This window comes from Varanus komodoensis, unplaced genomic scaffold (genome assembly GCF_004798865.1).
Source record: "Varanus komodoensis strain SLA01 unplaced genomic scaffold, ASM479886v1 scaffold7_1, whole genome shotgun sequence".
Taxonomy (NCBI): domain Eukaryota; kingdom Metazoa; phylum Chordata; class Lepidosauria; order Squamata; family Varanidae; genus Varanus; species Varanus komodoensis.
In genome coordinates this window covers 9,212,428-9,227,724 of record NW_025336479.1, presented here as the reverse complement: position 1 = coordinate 9,227,724, position 15,297 = coordinate 9,212,428, and the positions used below count along the sequence as shown (strand labels likewise).

Below are 15,297 nucleotides of genomic sequence, written 5' to 3'. Positions count from 1 at the left end.
TTCTTTTAAAGTTATTTAATGAAATTAAAGAATTCTACTTTCCAATATATAGCATGTATTAGATCTATACAAATAATTTATGATTCATTTACATAATGTACATATATATTTAATACGGATATAACCAATACAATTCGAAGAAATCAGTCATAAACTCCTTGTAAACATATTGCTGCACCATTGTGCTTAGAGAATTAATTAAAAGCTTACGTAGGACTTCAGACCAGCTGTTATCTCTCTCTTTTTAAGGCACTGTTTTCCACTATACCCCATGGGAGGATCAGTGTCATTCTATCTGTGGCTCATCAGGTATTGCTTGACCTACATTTTAATGTTTCCCACCCCCCAAATCCTGTAACATTTTTCCTTCTTTCCATATTTCAGCTTATCTCTAGTCTTCATACTTTCTGCCCTTGAACTGAGCATTATAGTCCTGTGCATCAGTTACCTTATGTTCTAACAATAGAGGCAGAAAGGCAAAGCTTTTCTGTACAAATATCTGAATACAGTGCTGCACAAAATTTCCCACTGTGTGCTGATTGTGTGCACTATCCATGAAAGGTGAGGAATGTATTTTTTTTTCCCGGTGCAGCATTGGCTAAATCCTCAGGTCCAATTAGGGAGCTGGTTGTGTGAAACATTAGAAGAGCAGGGTGCAGAAGAAGAGCAGACTAGCAGCAAAATGTTCCATGATACCTTTGGAAAGCAATTAGTTTTTTAATTTCCTCCTCCTATTACAAGTTTTAACATCTGGCTCCAGTTCTAGCTCCCTGTCTTCATTTTATTGTTTATGCTGTTTGTTGCTTTAATTTGATTATAAGCCAAAGACGAAATACATTACGTCAATAAATAAAAGACACAGGAGTGGCAGGCATGTCTTTAGTCCTGAGTGCATCACAGGCAGACCCCACAGGCCTTTCTGCTCCTGTGCAGGAGTGCCACTAGTTCTTTCCTCCATGCTGTCTGCACTGCATGGTTGACTTCATGGACAAAGCACCCTGGAACTTCATCAGTGCTGAGATTTCATGGAAACATGCCTGACCTGTGTCCATGGAATAGTTTGTTCTATGTATGATATTTGTCATTTGGTGCTATTTCACACAGCCTGTTATCACCATGCCTGTTCCTGTTCAAGCAGTGTTCTAAAGCTACAAATAGTTTTCCATTTCCTTAACTTTGTCACATGATAGGAATTTGTGCACCTATTTGTATGGCACGCACCCAATAATTTTCTAACAAAAGAACTACTGGATGCTGCATCATTAACTCTTAACTCCTTAATTTCTGGACAGCTGCTTACCTGCCTGTGAGAGCTATACAGCATAACTGCACCTTTAATATGTTTAAAGATTAATACATTTGGCCAGCACCTGAGTCATCACAACTGTGATCTTGACTAGAATTCCTGAGGACATTAAATAATTTTAATGAGAAATTATTTAGCATTCATTATCATTTCATGTGCTGTGCAAATGTGAAAACGAACACTTCTCTCTTTGCTGGATAAAAACAGAAAACACTCCACTTACAAAAGCATAACAGAGAAGCCTAAAATGTCGTTTTTACTGTTTCCTCTTGCATTGGCTTCCTGGGTCACCTGCTGCTATTACAGAACCACACTATGCTTCTGTACTGAGGAGAACTTTACTTCTTGCGTGTTGAGTGATTTTCTGGCAGTATTCTTTTGCTTTTCCCTTTTGCTTGGAGCCCTTCATATTGGGCCCCCATCACTGGAATGTCCCCTAATGAAATCCAGAAAAACATGTAATACATGTAAGTCCTTTCCTTTTCACTGGATAATGCCTGCAAAGGTGTTGATGGGTAGCAATAAAGACTTGGGTAAGTACTTGGCCAGTCCTATGTCTTCCTCCTTCTCTTCCTGCAGGCAGTCCTTACTGGCTCTCATCTTTTGCAAGCAGTAGCTAGGTTCTAGACATGGAAAAACTTCAATACTACAAGAGAAGAAAAGACATTTTCCATTAACCAAATACATACCTTGTAGGTTAGAATGGTGTTTACCCATTTCGGATATAAAGTTGGTTTTATATAAAACTCCTACATTTGTGGCTATTTGAAATCCAAACACAATAGTCCAGTGTTCAGATAGTTAGCAAAACTTTCTCATATATCCTGAACACATGCCAATGATTTACCTTGAGACAAACATCAGTTGGCAGTGATTTAGGCTAGTATAAGAGCTAGAAAGAATAAAGCAGCCTCAATCAATTCTCAACTGCTCAACATTCTCCCACTCATATATGGTTGTTGCCCATTCTTACAAGCTCTCGGTGACAAATGAAGACCATTTGGTACACTTTTCGTCCCATTTTACTCTTAAGCAGTCCATGCTGTACGATTGTTTTATTGGTTTTGTATTCTTTGGGATCATTTTAACATGAACAGTGAGTGGCATGTTTCTTTAATGAAATCATACATTATCTTGAATCTGATATAGGAAGAACACAGCTCAGTGGACAATGGGCGATACCCACTATAACAAGATCCAGGACTGACATCTCAGGCTGCTAGTGCCTCCTAAAAGCAACTGCAGAAATGCCTGTTGCTGGGAGGTGATAGCTGAGCTCCCTTCTGCAAGGTGTTGTCACTCATTTCTCTGATTCAGGATCTGTTAGCTTTCCTTTGCACTAGTGGTGGGTCTGTTAAGCTGATCAGTTTATCAAGAGTGCTCTCACCATGCTCAGGAACTGACTCTGAGGAATGAGAGAGAACTGAAATTAAACAGCAGAAAGGTTAGTAACAGACAGGTCACTGAAGAACCCTACCTGATCACATTCTTGTAGACTCGTCTGGAATCCTTGTCCACACACACTGTAAAGGACCTTTGTTCTGTACTTTTAATTTTGATGTTGCGTGTTCTAATAGTGTTTGTCACTAACTGAAACAAATATGAAACAAAAAGCTCGGCTTACAAAAACTGAACTTTTCATGACCAAAAGCACTGATGCAACATGGACTGACAGTTCTTACTGATTTTGTATGTACTGAGGCATAAACCTCAAGTCTCCACTTTAGCCAAAGAAAACACAAACTTGCTACAGTGTTGTAGTCATGGTGGTAGCTGCAAAAGAAAGCTCTAGGCTTCTCTACATTGAGGAGTTCAACCCACTGCTTCACTGAAGCGTCTTTTGTTTTCATTATGGGAGGAGAAATGCATCCTTTACTTCCTCCTCCACCACCAGTTCATATTCTCTGTTTTTCAATATATTCTATTATCCAACTACAAAGTGACACTGTGGTTTAACTGCAGTATAGCAGATTTGTGGCAGTACACAAGGCTTTTATTTCCATTTGTCATAATTTAAAATGTAATGCCAGACTTTCCTCAAATGTTGAAAAAAATGTTCAAAAGAAAAAAAAAGACTGGGAAACTCAGGAAAGGCTCTGGAGTGCAACAACATTGTGAAAAGGACCCTAAACTTTCTGTGAGTGAGAGATCATCAAGAATTAACTTTTCTGTCTCCCAACTGTAATAGATCTTCTCAATAAAATGTCTGTATCAGAACTATTGGAGTATTGGCTGTTGTTCAGTTTCATCTATAACGATTAAATATAAATTGTCTACTAGAATTCAGAAACCTGCAGAATGATGTAATTATGGTTACAAGATCATGATATAATTCTGACATTGTGAAATGGGAAAATTTCAATGTTTGCTTGATCGGAGTCATCAGCCTATTTCATAATGTATGAAAAAGAGAACTCTTTGACAATTTCCTTTTCAGTTTGGGTAATTATGCTACTGGCAACGGAAGTACTGTTACTGCTGCAAATATACGTTTGTTTTACTCCCAGTTCTTCAGTTCAGTAGGGATTCTTGTTGGTAAAGGAGGGATAAATCTGAAGAGGAAAGTAAATGTTTTTGTGTGTGTACATGTGCAACTTCTTTTCTTTCGTAAGAGTTAAAAATATTTATCCAACTATATGTTTAATGCTTTTTAGAAGAAATTTCATTTAGAAACTAATAAACTAACCTACACATTCTACAGGCCTTGGTGGGAATGGAGCAGAAGATGTTGCTTTGCCTTTGCAGTTATATTCCTATGAAATTTTAAACAGGTACTTACTGGGTTGGATTTAGACTTAAGTCATACTCAGTGATCCAGTCTGGATCCAACCCATTGGAAAAGTAGCAACTGCTCCAGAAAAATACTGGTTTATTTAGCAATGATGAAACAAGGAAGAAAATATCTACATGGAACAGCAACACAGGCTGATAAACCACATGAAATTTCAGAACAGTTGCCAAGCAGGATGTCCTGTGGAAAGGAAGCTGTGGAGCTGTTGGTCACTTTGCCCAGTTGAAAATTAGCATCAGGAGATACATCCAATAGTAGTCCAGAGACAAACCAGGCAATACTCAAGAAGCCTGAGCAGCTTGCCTTCCCCATGTATCCATTTTCCTGCAAAATCACTCATTTCCAGATGAACAGCTTTTTTACTGAAAAGGCTTGTGCACCATTCAGTTGTGGGAAAGGGAGGTCTGAAGCCCAGTTCAGGAAGGCAGAGACTCAATAAGAAGCACAGACAATTTGAAGGGACCACAATTCAAATATCAAATATCAGAATAGGTTCAACACCCACAGTTCTTTACAGACTGTTCAAAAGACTTGCATCTGTACTGAATGAAATTACTGTCTTTAAAATCCCATTTAAACACACTGTGGTATTGGAGTGAAGGGAATCAAACAGAAAACTGATGGTTGTATAAAACGATGTTGTTGCAGTTGTGATAATGGTAGGCATTGTCTCGTTGCAATTTGGCAATATTTCCAAAAGCTCCCTTCACACAGAAGCACATACCCTAAGTTTGTTTGCTTGTTTTTTTAGAGTGATGGCATAATTAGAATATTCAATCTGATCAAGCTGTATCTACTATTCTAATGAACATCCCTCAAAGATTCTTCAGATTTGCTCAGCAGAAAGATTTGAAAAGTTACAGTTTTATGTGGCAATCCAAAGATAATTCATTAATGGGCCAAAGGGTTGCTTGATTTTTGCTTTGGAAATTTTTTGAAGCTGCACTAAAACAGAACTTGCACACCTGGTGGACTTGCACGTGCCAGGGAGAGTCACCCATATTTTGTAGGGACTCTGTTAGGAAGGGCATCATCCACCCAACCAGCACATGCACCATCTTTCCCTTCAGCTGCAGGTCAGCACGACTAAATGCCTTTTTCTGAAAGATCAGGGTGCCACTTACAGAATATGATCGTCCTGAGAGGTTGGAGGTTTTTACGACTTCAGCGATGTTCACACTCAACCGCACCAGATCTGCAATGGAACAATGAATGGACAGTGAACAACTAGGGGCATTCCTCAGCCTTTGTCTCGACGGAAGCATTTATGCTCCCTTAGAATGTTCAATGGCAGCATCGGCCCGTGCTCTTCATGAAGAAAGATGGTGTACATAACTCTCAGTGGCAGCAAGAGGGAGCTCTGGAACTGAATATGGTACAGTAGTATTCTTTCTCTAACCTATACAATTATTTATTTTATTTAGCAATTAGGAAAAGTTCACTTAAAAGTTTGCTCTCTCCTTTCCTTCCAAGGACATTTTATGATGATGCATGGAACTGCTATGGTGGCGGCAGTGAATGTTATCCACTGCATGCACATGCAGTTCTCTTCTTAAAGAAACTCCTCAACTTGAGGCCCACCAACATATTCCCATGGCTCAAAATTACTGGAGAAAACATATGTATGTGTCCTCCATGAAACCCATGGTTGCCTGGTCTTCCTTGGTGCTGTGGTATGTATCCCCCATAGTTGCAATTGTTTCATCAGCAGCTATTAGATCGTGGATGTAAAATCAAAGGTGGTAACCAATACAGTTGTCTCTTCCCGTGTGTGTGTGTGTTTGTTCCTTTTCTCCCAAAACTTGGTTTTGTGGCTTGTCATACTCTCAATGTAATAGTGTGCTTAGAAAGCAGACATGCAGCAAAATAGGAGCTGCTCCATTCCGAAAACATCATTATTGTCATCATCATAATCATATCACATTTATATTCCACATTCTTCCTCTTGCAAAGCACCCAAGGCACCTACATTTTTCCTTCCCTTCATTTCATCCTCACAACAACAGCCCTGTGGGGTAGGTTAGGCTAAGAGTCTGTGACTGGCCCAAAGTCACCCTGTGAGCTTCATGGTCAACTGGATCTCCCAGGTCTCCAGTCCAACACCCTAACACACCACATTACACTGATTCACAAATTTGCTACAAATCAGAAAAAAACGAGGGAAAGGCACCTGCTAAATGAAAGATGAAAAGAAATCTCAGGTGTCTGTACAAAAAATGTTTATTTTGTCCAATGCAAAACACATTCCCTTCCTCAAGGGCATCTTATCTTTCTAAAAATAATGGTTCCAGTGTTAATTTCCTCTTTTAATGCTCAACTCGTTGCACTTTCTTTACACATGACATTTTCTTTGGAGAAATGGGCTTGGAACACCATGGCAGTTCAAGTAGAAAACGCTATAAGGAACACTGATACAATGGGCAGGTATGAGGTAATGAGGAACCAAATGTGCAGAGGAGCTCATCACCTTAAAACCAACAATTTGGTTCATTTTTTCTCTAAAGGCATCACATGATTGTTTAAATATATACACAAGCGGAACTTGACAGAAACCAAGCAGAAGCAGACTGTCCAACAGAAGCTGGAAGGTAAGACAAAACTGATGCACTTGAAGAAGCAAGCAGATGTGTTATTTGGAGAGTGAAAGCATGAAAGGCTTGTTCCTGCTTTTATGTATGTCCGCATGTACCTGTACACTCAGGAGCACAGCAAAGTAGAGGGTGAACATGAGCAAGAACCCTCCCTCTCCCAGAGTGATTCACTGGCATTTTGTGGCCCTAGTTTGTTTCTCTGCCTTGATTATTAGCTCTGATCTCTCCCTTTTCCAAATAGAATGGATGAAGTCTCAATAACTACTTTTTTCTTGTTGCAGCAGCACATTGGCAAAAGGAATGCCTGTGTAGCTCAAAGCAAACAGATGCCCATGCACTCAGAATTATTCCATCCTGCTCCATTACTTGCAGCAAGGGGAGCATGCAGCTGCAGCTATCCCAACTAGGGTGCAAGTGCATAATGGGAGTAAAGTAATCTTTTTAAAATCACACCCTCTGTCTTCCCCCAGAGTGGTATGCAAAACATAAAATGCATGAAAATGGTAATCATGAAAATACGTTGATATGACATAAGTAGCTGTGAACGAAAAGATGCAAGCATGCATGCACAGACAAAAAAGTTAGTTTTGTGGACTCAACATTTTGAGTGGAAGGGTGGGGTCATTTGCAATTCGCCAGCTCCCAGCTAGGAATCCACAACTAATAAATAGTAGGAACCTAGAAGCTACACAAAGACGTTTGTGCCACCCCTCACAATGACCATGGCCATTACCTTCAGTTTCATTTGAGGGAATCGCTTTCATAACCAGGCCTGTGGATCTCAAAGAAACTGCCTCATCTTTCTCTCGGTTACTCAGCAAAACCTAGAAAGAAAAACTCTCACAAATCACTATTACATTTCACAGCCATAGATACGTTAATCCTTAACATAAGCAGTGGTTCAGTCATTCAGTACACACCATTCATATATGTAAACTATTTCCCTTTCAGTTTTCCATAATATCCCAGCCTCAAGCCAACAGATCCCAAGCCATTTGATTTCTATAGTATTTGTACATTCTTTAAAGAAAACAAAGTGACTTCTAAATTCAACCAGCTTCTGCTCTGGGGCACATGTGAATTTTAGACAATGACTGGATTGAGACAACACACCCAGACATAAGGGTCAAACATGTGTTGTTGTTGAACCATGGGATGTCACTGAAGCATGGGTTATCATGTTGTCTGAACCCGGCAAGCTAACAACCCATGGATTGTTAACCATGAACAACCCATGAAGAGAAATTATAATTCGTTGTAGGCTTGTGAACCATGGTTTCGTTAGTGCAGCTGGGTTCAGGAAACATGCTAACCCATAGTAGTGACAATCCATGTTCAAGCCTTACATGTAGGGTATCATGTCATGTGAAACCCAGTCAAGGTGGTTGTTTCTGTAACAGCATAAATTCGAAGCATCCACCTAGCAGCCTACAGCAAAGAGTGGGCAGCTTGTGGCCTTTCTGAAATTTAGCCTGCAATGCCATCATGCCTCACCATTTGCTGCTCTGGCTAGGACTGATGGGAGCTTTAGGCCAAAGCATCAGGTGGGCTACCAGCTGCCCAATCCTAGAAGATCACAAATAACCAGTAAGGAAAATCTCATCATATAAAAGGCAGCAAAACAGGAATATTGATTTTTACAGAAATAAAATAAAACTGCATTATGAACCAGTGGGTAAGGTAAGGCAGTGTGCTCTGTTTCCCCTGCAAGTCCTCAAAGCACAGTTACCATTGCTTCTTTGAAAAGTGGAGTTAGGAGAGCAAGATTACCAGTGCAGGAATGCCTGTTGCTGCTGCTTCCCTCTACCACCACATCTTTCTCTCCAGCAAGGATCATGTAGTATTATTCCATTACCAAGCCTAGGATCTGGGCTGGTAAAAGAGCAGTTTTAGGGGAAGGTGAAGTTGGTAAGGAAAAGCAGCATCTGAGGAAGCATTAAGTGCTCTTGTCCCACCTGCCAATTCTCTGCTGGAAATCATGTCCCTCTGACAGTGCTTTGCAAAGGAGAATTGGAGGCCAGAGTTTAAAGGAGTATGGATGAAGCAGAGCATGAGTTCCAGCCTAACTTTCTGCATCAAATTCTCACATCCTGTTTCCCAAATGGGAGTCATGATGGAAGCCTTCTGAAGGCATCTGGATTACAGAAAAGGATTTTGGAAAAACAGCCTATAAGGGTTCTGGCAAAAACAGATTCTTTTGTTTTCTCCTCAAGGGAGGAACCAGCAAGTTGCTCTCTGTCTTTACTTACTCTAAATGTCAAGTGGGGGGAGGGTAAGATGGTACTTTGCATAATTCAAATGCCATGGGGTTAAACAGAAATCCCCTAATGCTACTTTCTGAAACTGACGCTGCAATTGTTCAGCACACAACAGAACCACTGTATTACTGTGTTTCCCAGACCCAGCCCACAGAGCTGGTCTAACAAGATAGCATAGTTGATGGTATCATAAGGCACTGAGAGATTAAGGAGAATAAACAAGGTTGTACTCCATTCTGTCATCCATCAGGTGCCAAGGCTATTTCAGTGCCAAACCCCAGCCTAAACCCAGAATGACATGGACCCAGATAATCTGTTTCATCCAATAGCACCTGGAGATGGATCAGCATTACTCCTGCCCCAAACAGGGCATTCATGACTGAGTGATAGTAATTGCAGTCTTCCAGGCCTACTGAAGGTTTCTTAAGGAGTGGTTCTGTGATGGTGAATGTAGGACCACTTCCATTCCTACACTCATCTCCTGAACCCCACAATCTTCCACCAGATGTGATAAGCCAAGATGGACATGGGACAAATATGCAAGTGGCCAGATGAACCTCCCTAAGTACCTTCTCCAAGACCTCAGGCTCCAAGGACTCAGACTAAAACTGATTTCATATAACCAGGCACAACAATGATCTGGATTCTTCCTCTCAACATGTGTGAATTATAGTGCCAGGGCCGAAGTAGATACAAGGAACTTTACCCTCAGGGTGCCTTGCAAATTCACCACAAAATTATATGGGAATAAAAGACCAGTCTATCTAGAAGCCTCATCTTTTGGAACACTGACACCACAAAAATATGAAGCATGGCATCTTTAGTCCCTGGACTGTTGATCAAAACAAATTAAAAGTTCTGCCAGCATTCTGAACTCAGTTTTTAAATGTGGATGGCATCTTTTGCAGGAGCTGCATTAGGATTCCTAGAACTCGGTTCCTGTGCATACCAAGAAGGTTCTTCTCACCTTTTTGTATATGAGTGAAAGTTCTGCACCGAGAGCTTCTACTGCTGGCTTCTTTTTTGCTGGTAGACATTCTGGAAAAGAGCAATTGAATGTGTAGCAACAGCAACACTGGTATTTGCCACTTGAGGGGTTGGATCCATGATCAGGCTTCCACCCATGGAAGATGCCTTCACCTGTTTCTCAGGGATTCCTCCCCCCACCCCGATTCAGCAGGGTCTCCTGATCCTCTGATCAGCATTTTATTTATTTATTTATTTATTTAAACATTTTTATGCCGCCCCATTCGCCGAAGCCTTTTCTGAGGAGTGGAGGGACTGTTGTGGAGAGAGGCATTGTGGTATGCACAATGAAGAGACGAGACAAGAAAATCTGTATCCGCTAGCCCAGTTAGCCATGCCCTAACTTGGATCCAACCCAAGGTTAATTGAAGAAGAAGGCAGGAAGGAAGGATGTAAGGACATATGACGTAATCCTTTAGGATTAGTGGACGGCATATACATTTAAAAATAATCAATCAAACAAACAAATAAATAAATATTTCCCTTCAGGTCTTTCTAACCTAGAGCGCTCTTTGCAGTCAGAATGGAAATGATACATAAATTTTACATACACATAAGTATGATGGGGAAAAAAAGAGTCAGTGGTGACTCATGTCATCACTGAAGAACACAAACCTTAATGAATAACACCGGCACAAACTACTGTACTATTCCATAGCCTTCAGCAGACATGTTATTTGCTATATACTGCCTTGGGAGAGTTCCTCCCCTGAACAGTAGCCAAGAAACACTTGGATAAACTAATTTAAATTAAATGTAAGGTCCATGGACCAAGTCCAGCCTGCCTGGGGCTCTGGCCCAGCCCTCTAGGGCTCCCAGAGGGCCCCTTCCCCTGGGCCCACCCTTTCCCCTCAGCCACTGATTGCTGGTTTCCCAACTTTTGTGCAATTTTCCCCCATTCTGAAAGGCTGCAATGCTTTTCCCAAGGCTTCTTTACAGCAATAAGAACTTTAAGCGACAATAGGCTAGTATTTGGCGCATCCAGAGATGTGCAGTGACTGGACGGGTTAGAAATACCCAAATATTTGGAGCATTTTGGGTATTTCTGCCCGTCAATCCTACCCACTCCTAGAATGTGGGCCAGAGAGCTGAAGCTGAATTAGCCCCAGGGGGGAAAGCGGCTTGGCACCCTGACCTGCATGAAGGAGCCTGGCCAGGACCAGTGACGCCAACCAAAGGGAATGCAAGCCTTACAAAACACCAACCAACAGGAGCTCTCGAACAGCTCGGGGGGCATCCTGAGATGAGGTACAGACCTCCAGAGGGGATGAACTCCTCAAGAGTTGCATTCAGTTCCGTGAGGAAAATATCTTCAACAGGCTCCAAAGCTGCATTCCTGAAGAGAAACTGAAAGGGAGAAAAAGGGCCTCAGGACTCCTGCCTGGGTGAAATGTGGCAGGGACACAACTTTTGTCCAATCCCACTGCAGTGCTTTGAGGACCGGAAGCGGGCACTGACCTTCACTGCATATACTTGGAAGAAGACTGGCTGCAAGCCCAAGCGCACGTAGTATGCAATCGCATCAATGATGAACAGATCGGAAATGGCAGGCTTGCTTGTAGAAGAGGGCTGTGTGGGGTCAAAGATGGTTGCATCAGCCTAAACATCTCTACAGGCAGCTGCTGTTTCTAACAGGTATTAAGGGAACTGGGGGACCAAGAGCAAGAACGGTGCCGGCTGAGCAATTGACCTATTTCACCCAGCATGTGCATGACTACACAAGAGAGATGCCTTTCCTGTATGAAGCCAGGACGTTTTAATAACCCAGGAAAGACAAAGATAGGAGTACGTGTTGGGAAGAAGGAACTAGTCTTTCTTCCCCACTGATGTAAATGGAATTAGATGTCAGTGTAGAAACAGGATTCCTTGGTAGCCTTATCAGGTGGAAGCGTATTTCTGAGCAAGTACCAGCCTCTGTGATGGAAATTGCTGCTGGTTTCTTTCTCTATTTGAGACACATGCCAAGAAGTCTCGCGGATGTTTCTGAGGAATACAAGCAGAAGAAAGGGCTCCTCTCCTACCATGGTGGCCAGCTTCGGGATCATGTGACAGAGGGTGTTAATGTTGCTCTCGTACCATGGATCCGCTCTTCCAAGATAAGCAGCCAACTCACAAGGCTCTGTCTGGTCAGGCAGAGCACTCTCCTGGAAGAAGAGGGACAGGGGCACTCAGCACCACACGAGCTCAATGCACTCAGAGCGCAGCATTGTGGCGGGAAAAGGATCTCCACCCACCCCACAATCCAGCCATGCTCTTCTCCACACGGCCCCAATCCACTCACCTCAGCTGGTGAAGAGGTGGAGTGTTCCTCCAGGACAGGCACATAGTAGAACTGGACTTTTAGCCTTCGTGTAAGGAACACACGCCGGCTCTCCCGCTTCCTGGGAATGAGGGGACAAAATGGCCCTTAAGGTCTGTGGAGGCCATCTGTGGGGTGTGGATTTTGGCCTTTGGGTTGAAAATCCGAAACTAAAGAAAGTCTTTTTATCATTATTTATTTGGGGGCAGGGGAACAGTTTGTCCTGCTTTGTCAGTGGGAAAAGTTGCACATGGAATGGAAGATCCATTCACCATCTTTTGGGCTAAGAAGCGCTAATGATAAGAAGCAGGTGTACTGGAAAGAAGGGGACTAGCAAGCAGGAGATAACTTTGGCTCCCTGTTTTGTATGGAACAGGAAAAAGCTTGGGGATGCCTAGCTGTGATATTGTAAGGGAAAGGTAAAGGTTTCCCCTTGACATTAAGTCCAGTCATGCCTGACTCTGGGGGGTGGTGCTCATCTCCGTTTCCTAGCAGAGGGAGCCAGTGTTTGTCTGCAGACAGTCTCCATGGTCATGTGGCCGGCATGACTGAACACCCAAGTGCACGGAATGCTGTTACCTGCCCACCGAAGTGGTACCTTTTTATCTACTTGCATTTGCATGCTTTCAAACTGCAAGGTTGGCAGGAGCTGGGACAGAGCAACGGGAATTTACCCTGTTGTGCAGATTCGAACCGGCGGCCTTTTGATCAACCAGCTCAGCAGCACAGCGGTTTAAACCGCTGCACCACCTGATACTGCAGTTTTCGTAAAAAGACAGATGCTGGGATGACAGTTGGCGTTACACTTACCTCATGGAGTAATAGGCCTGGGCGAGGCGACCCAAAACTCTGTCATCGCCCAGCACCAAGACTCGAGCCGTGTGCCATCTTTTCATGGGTGCCATTGGTTCCATGGTGCTACCACCCGATTTCCGGTGCAGCTTCCCAGAAGGCTTTGTCCCCTGCCCATTGCAGCCACTCTGCAGGAAGGCAATGCTATCCAGTGAAGAGCCCCTCTTCTTCACACAGCCCTTCCTCTGGAGCCGGGAGTGCTCAGCCTCAGCGCTGCAAGAAGCTGGAATTTCATCCCCTGGAGTGGGCAGGTCCCGCTCAATTCCACTGTCCGTGGAGAGCACCGAGAAACGTGTGTGCTCATAGCAGTCATAGTCTGGCATCATGTCTTGAAATTCAAAGCTATCCAGTTCTGGACTCAGAGAATCCTGTTCGCAGGACTGGCTCGGTGAGCGAAGGAACAGCACCAATTCCCTCCCTGAAACAAGAGAATGGCTGTGAGGTGTTTTGGAAGACCCACACTAAAGCCTGGAGCCTGGCAAGCTACAGTGTGGCCATGTGCCAGCAATCTGGTTTTGACCACATCCCCAGGCCAGACTCAGGACTGGCAACCAGCAGCAGCCAGGGCGGTGGTAAGGGTAGGCATGGTCAAGCATCCACCGAGAGCCCCTGCCGAGAAGGGATTTGCTCCCCCTCTTGTTCACCTGCATCTCTGCTTTGCCATCTGGCCCAGGCAGCAGCAGTGGTGAGGAGGAAGAACCCGAGACGCCCCAGCCTCTGTGCTCCTTGGCTCCGTGCCTGTCAAGTGATGATGAGGGAGAGCAGGAGGACCAAGAGCAGCCAGTGAGAAGGGCAACCCGCCAAAGGAAGCGCTCATTAGGGGCGTCTTGTCAATGGCCCTTCAAGGCTTGCAGCCATGCTGGGCCGGGTGATTGCCCACTTTGTGCACATACACAACATGTCTTAATCTAGTGTAGCAGCAAACCTGCTGACACAAAATACCATTTTATTGATTCATGCCATTTATGTTCAGATTGTTAGAGCTAATCAAAACATTCAGAGAGAAAAACATTACCCTCCTTCCTGGGACTGTAAAAGGTTTCCAGGTTTATTATCTCCCCCACTTTGAAAGGGAAGGACCTCTTGGCACATAGAAAGCTGCCCTGCCAGGATAGATTTCTATTTTACTCTTCTCCATGAAAGGCTGATTTTCCTATGTTTTTCTATGTTTCCTATGTTATAATAAGCACACTATTTTTTCAAGAGTGCTTATACTGGCCACTACTATTTATTTGCCCTAGGCCCCTGCAGCTGCTTTTTCTTCAAAAAACTGTTTAAAGAAGCATAATTGGAAACAGGTAGTTTGGCCCTATGCACAAAAGAGGGCAGTGGTGGTTTTTTTAATTGATGGGTGCAATAAGGGTATAGAATAAAATGACTAAACTACAGTAAGGGTGTGATTATTTGCATGTTTAGGCAGAAAGAAGTCTGTAAACATTTCACCTATGGTGTTTCCTAGTGTCCACAAGGACTTTATACTTGGAATAAAACTACCCTTCATCTCTGTCACAGAGTCAAAAGGATGAAGAGCTCCTCCCAGGGGAAATGGAAATGTTTCCTTTTCTGCTCATTGGCTACAAGTCATGAACTGTGTCAGCCTTCAGGCACTTACAGAGCTGGTCTTCATCTCGCCACAGGTGGAAGCTGATGTTAGGGTTGGGTAGAGGGATGCCAGGACTGCCTTCTACTGCAGTCGTCTCTACACCTGTAGAACACAGAGAATGGATCATTAATTTACCCATGTTGGGATGTTTAATGCAGACCTGAGGAGCAAAAGCGGAGAGTCAGCACCACACCAGAGGGAAACAGGTGTGAAGTTAAAGTACACAGACTTCTGGGAAATGCTGCTGTTCAGCTGCCCTGCTTTGTCCAATGAAAAGCCTCATATCGAGCCCCCTATAACAGGGTTAATGTAGGAAAATGTGAACCAGGGGCTAACAAGTGGCCAGTGAACAGCTTCTTTCATGCTGAGAAAGCCCCTAGGTTTTATTTAGCACAGTTGCCTGATGGACAATCTAAAAGAGCTATTACATGATGTTAGCATACAAGAGCGATGATATTCCAAACTAAGGGAGCAACCATATGCATGTTTAGACAGAAAAATGTCATAGAATCATGGAATAGTAGAGTTGGAAGGGGCCATGAAGGCCATCGGGTCCAACCCCCTGCTGTTG

At 43.2% G+C, this 15,297-nt stretch overlaps 1 protein-coding gene across 3 annotated transcripts in view; it reads right to left on the bottom strand.

Annotated features, from left to right (window-relative positions):
• Positions 1-15,297, bottom strand: part of PIK3R6 (phosphoinositide-3-kinase regulatory subunit 6) — a 32,658-nt gene continuing 17,361 nt past the window's right edge. For all 3 annotated transcript variants that reach the window (XM_044453710.1, XM_044453709.1, XM_044453711.1), the window contains 11 exons: positions 14,736-14,828; positions 13,082-13,541; positions 12,254-12,353; positions 11,994-12,116; positions 11,431-11,541; positions 11,229-11,319; positions 9,914-9,984; positions 7,422-7,512; positions 5,222-5,292; positions 2,784-2,896; positions 1-1,952 (listed from right to left, as the gene is read on the bottom strand). In XM_044453710.1, coding sequence (XP_044309645.1) covers positions 1,790-1,952; positions 2,784-2,896; positions 5,222-5,292; positions 7,422-7,512; positions 9,914-9,984; positions 11,229-11,319; positions 11,431-11,541; positions 11,994-12,116; positions 12,254-12,353; positions 13,082-13,541; positions 14,736-14,828 — 1,487 coding nt within the window. In that variant the 3' untranslated portion in view covers positions 1-1,789. The remainder of the gene's footprint in view (positions 1,953-2,783; positions 2,897-5,221; positions 5,293-7,421; positions 7,513-9,913; positions 9,985-11,228; positions 11,320-11,430; positions 11,542-11,993; positions 12,117-12,253; positions 12,354-13,081; positions 13,542-14,735; positions 14,829-15,297) is intronic.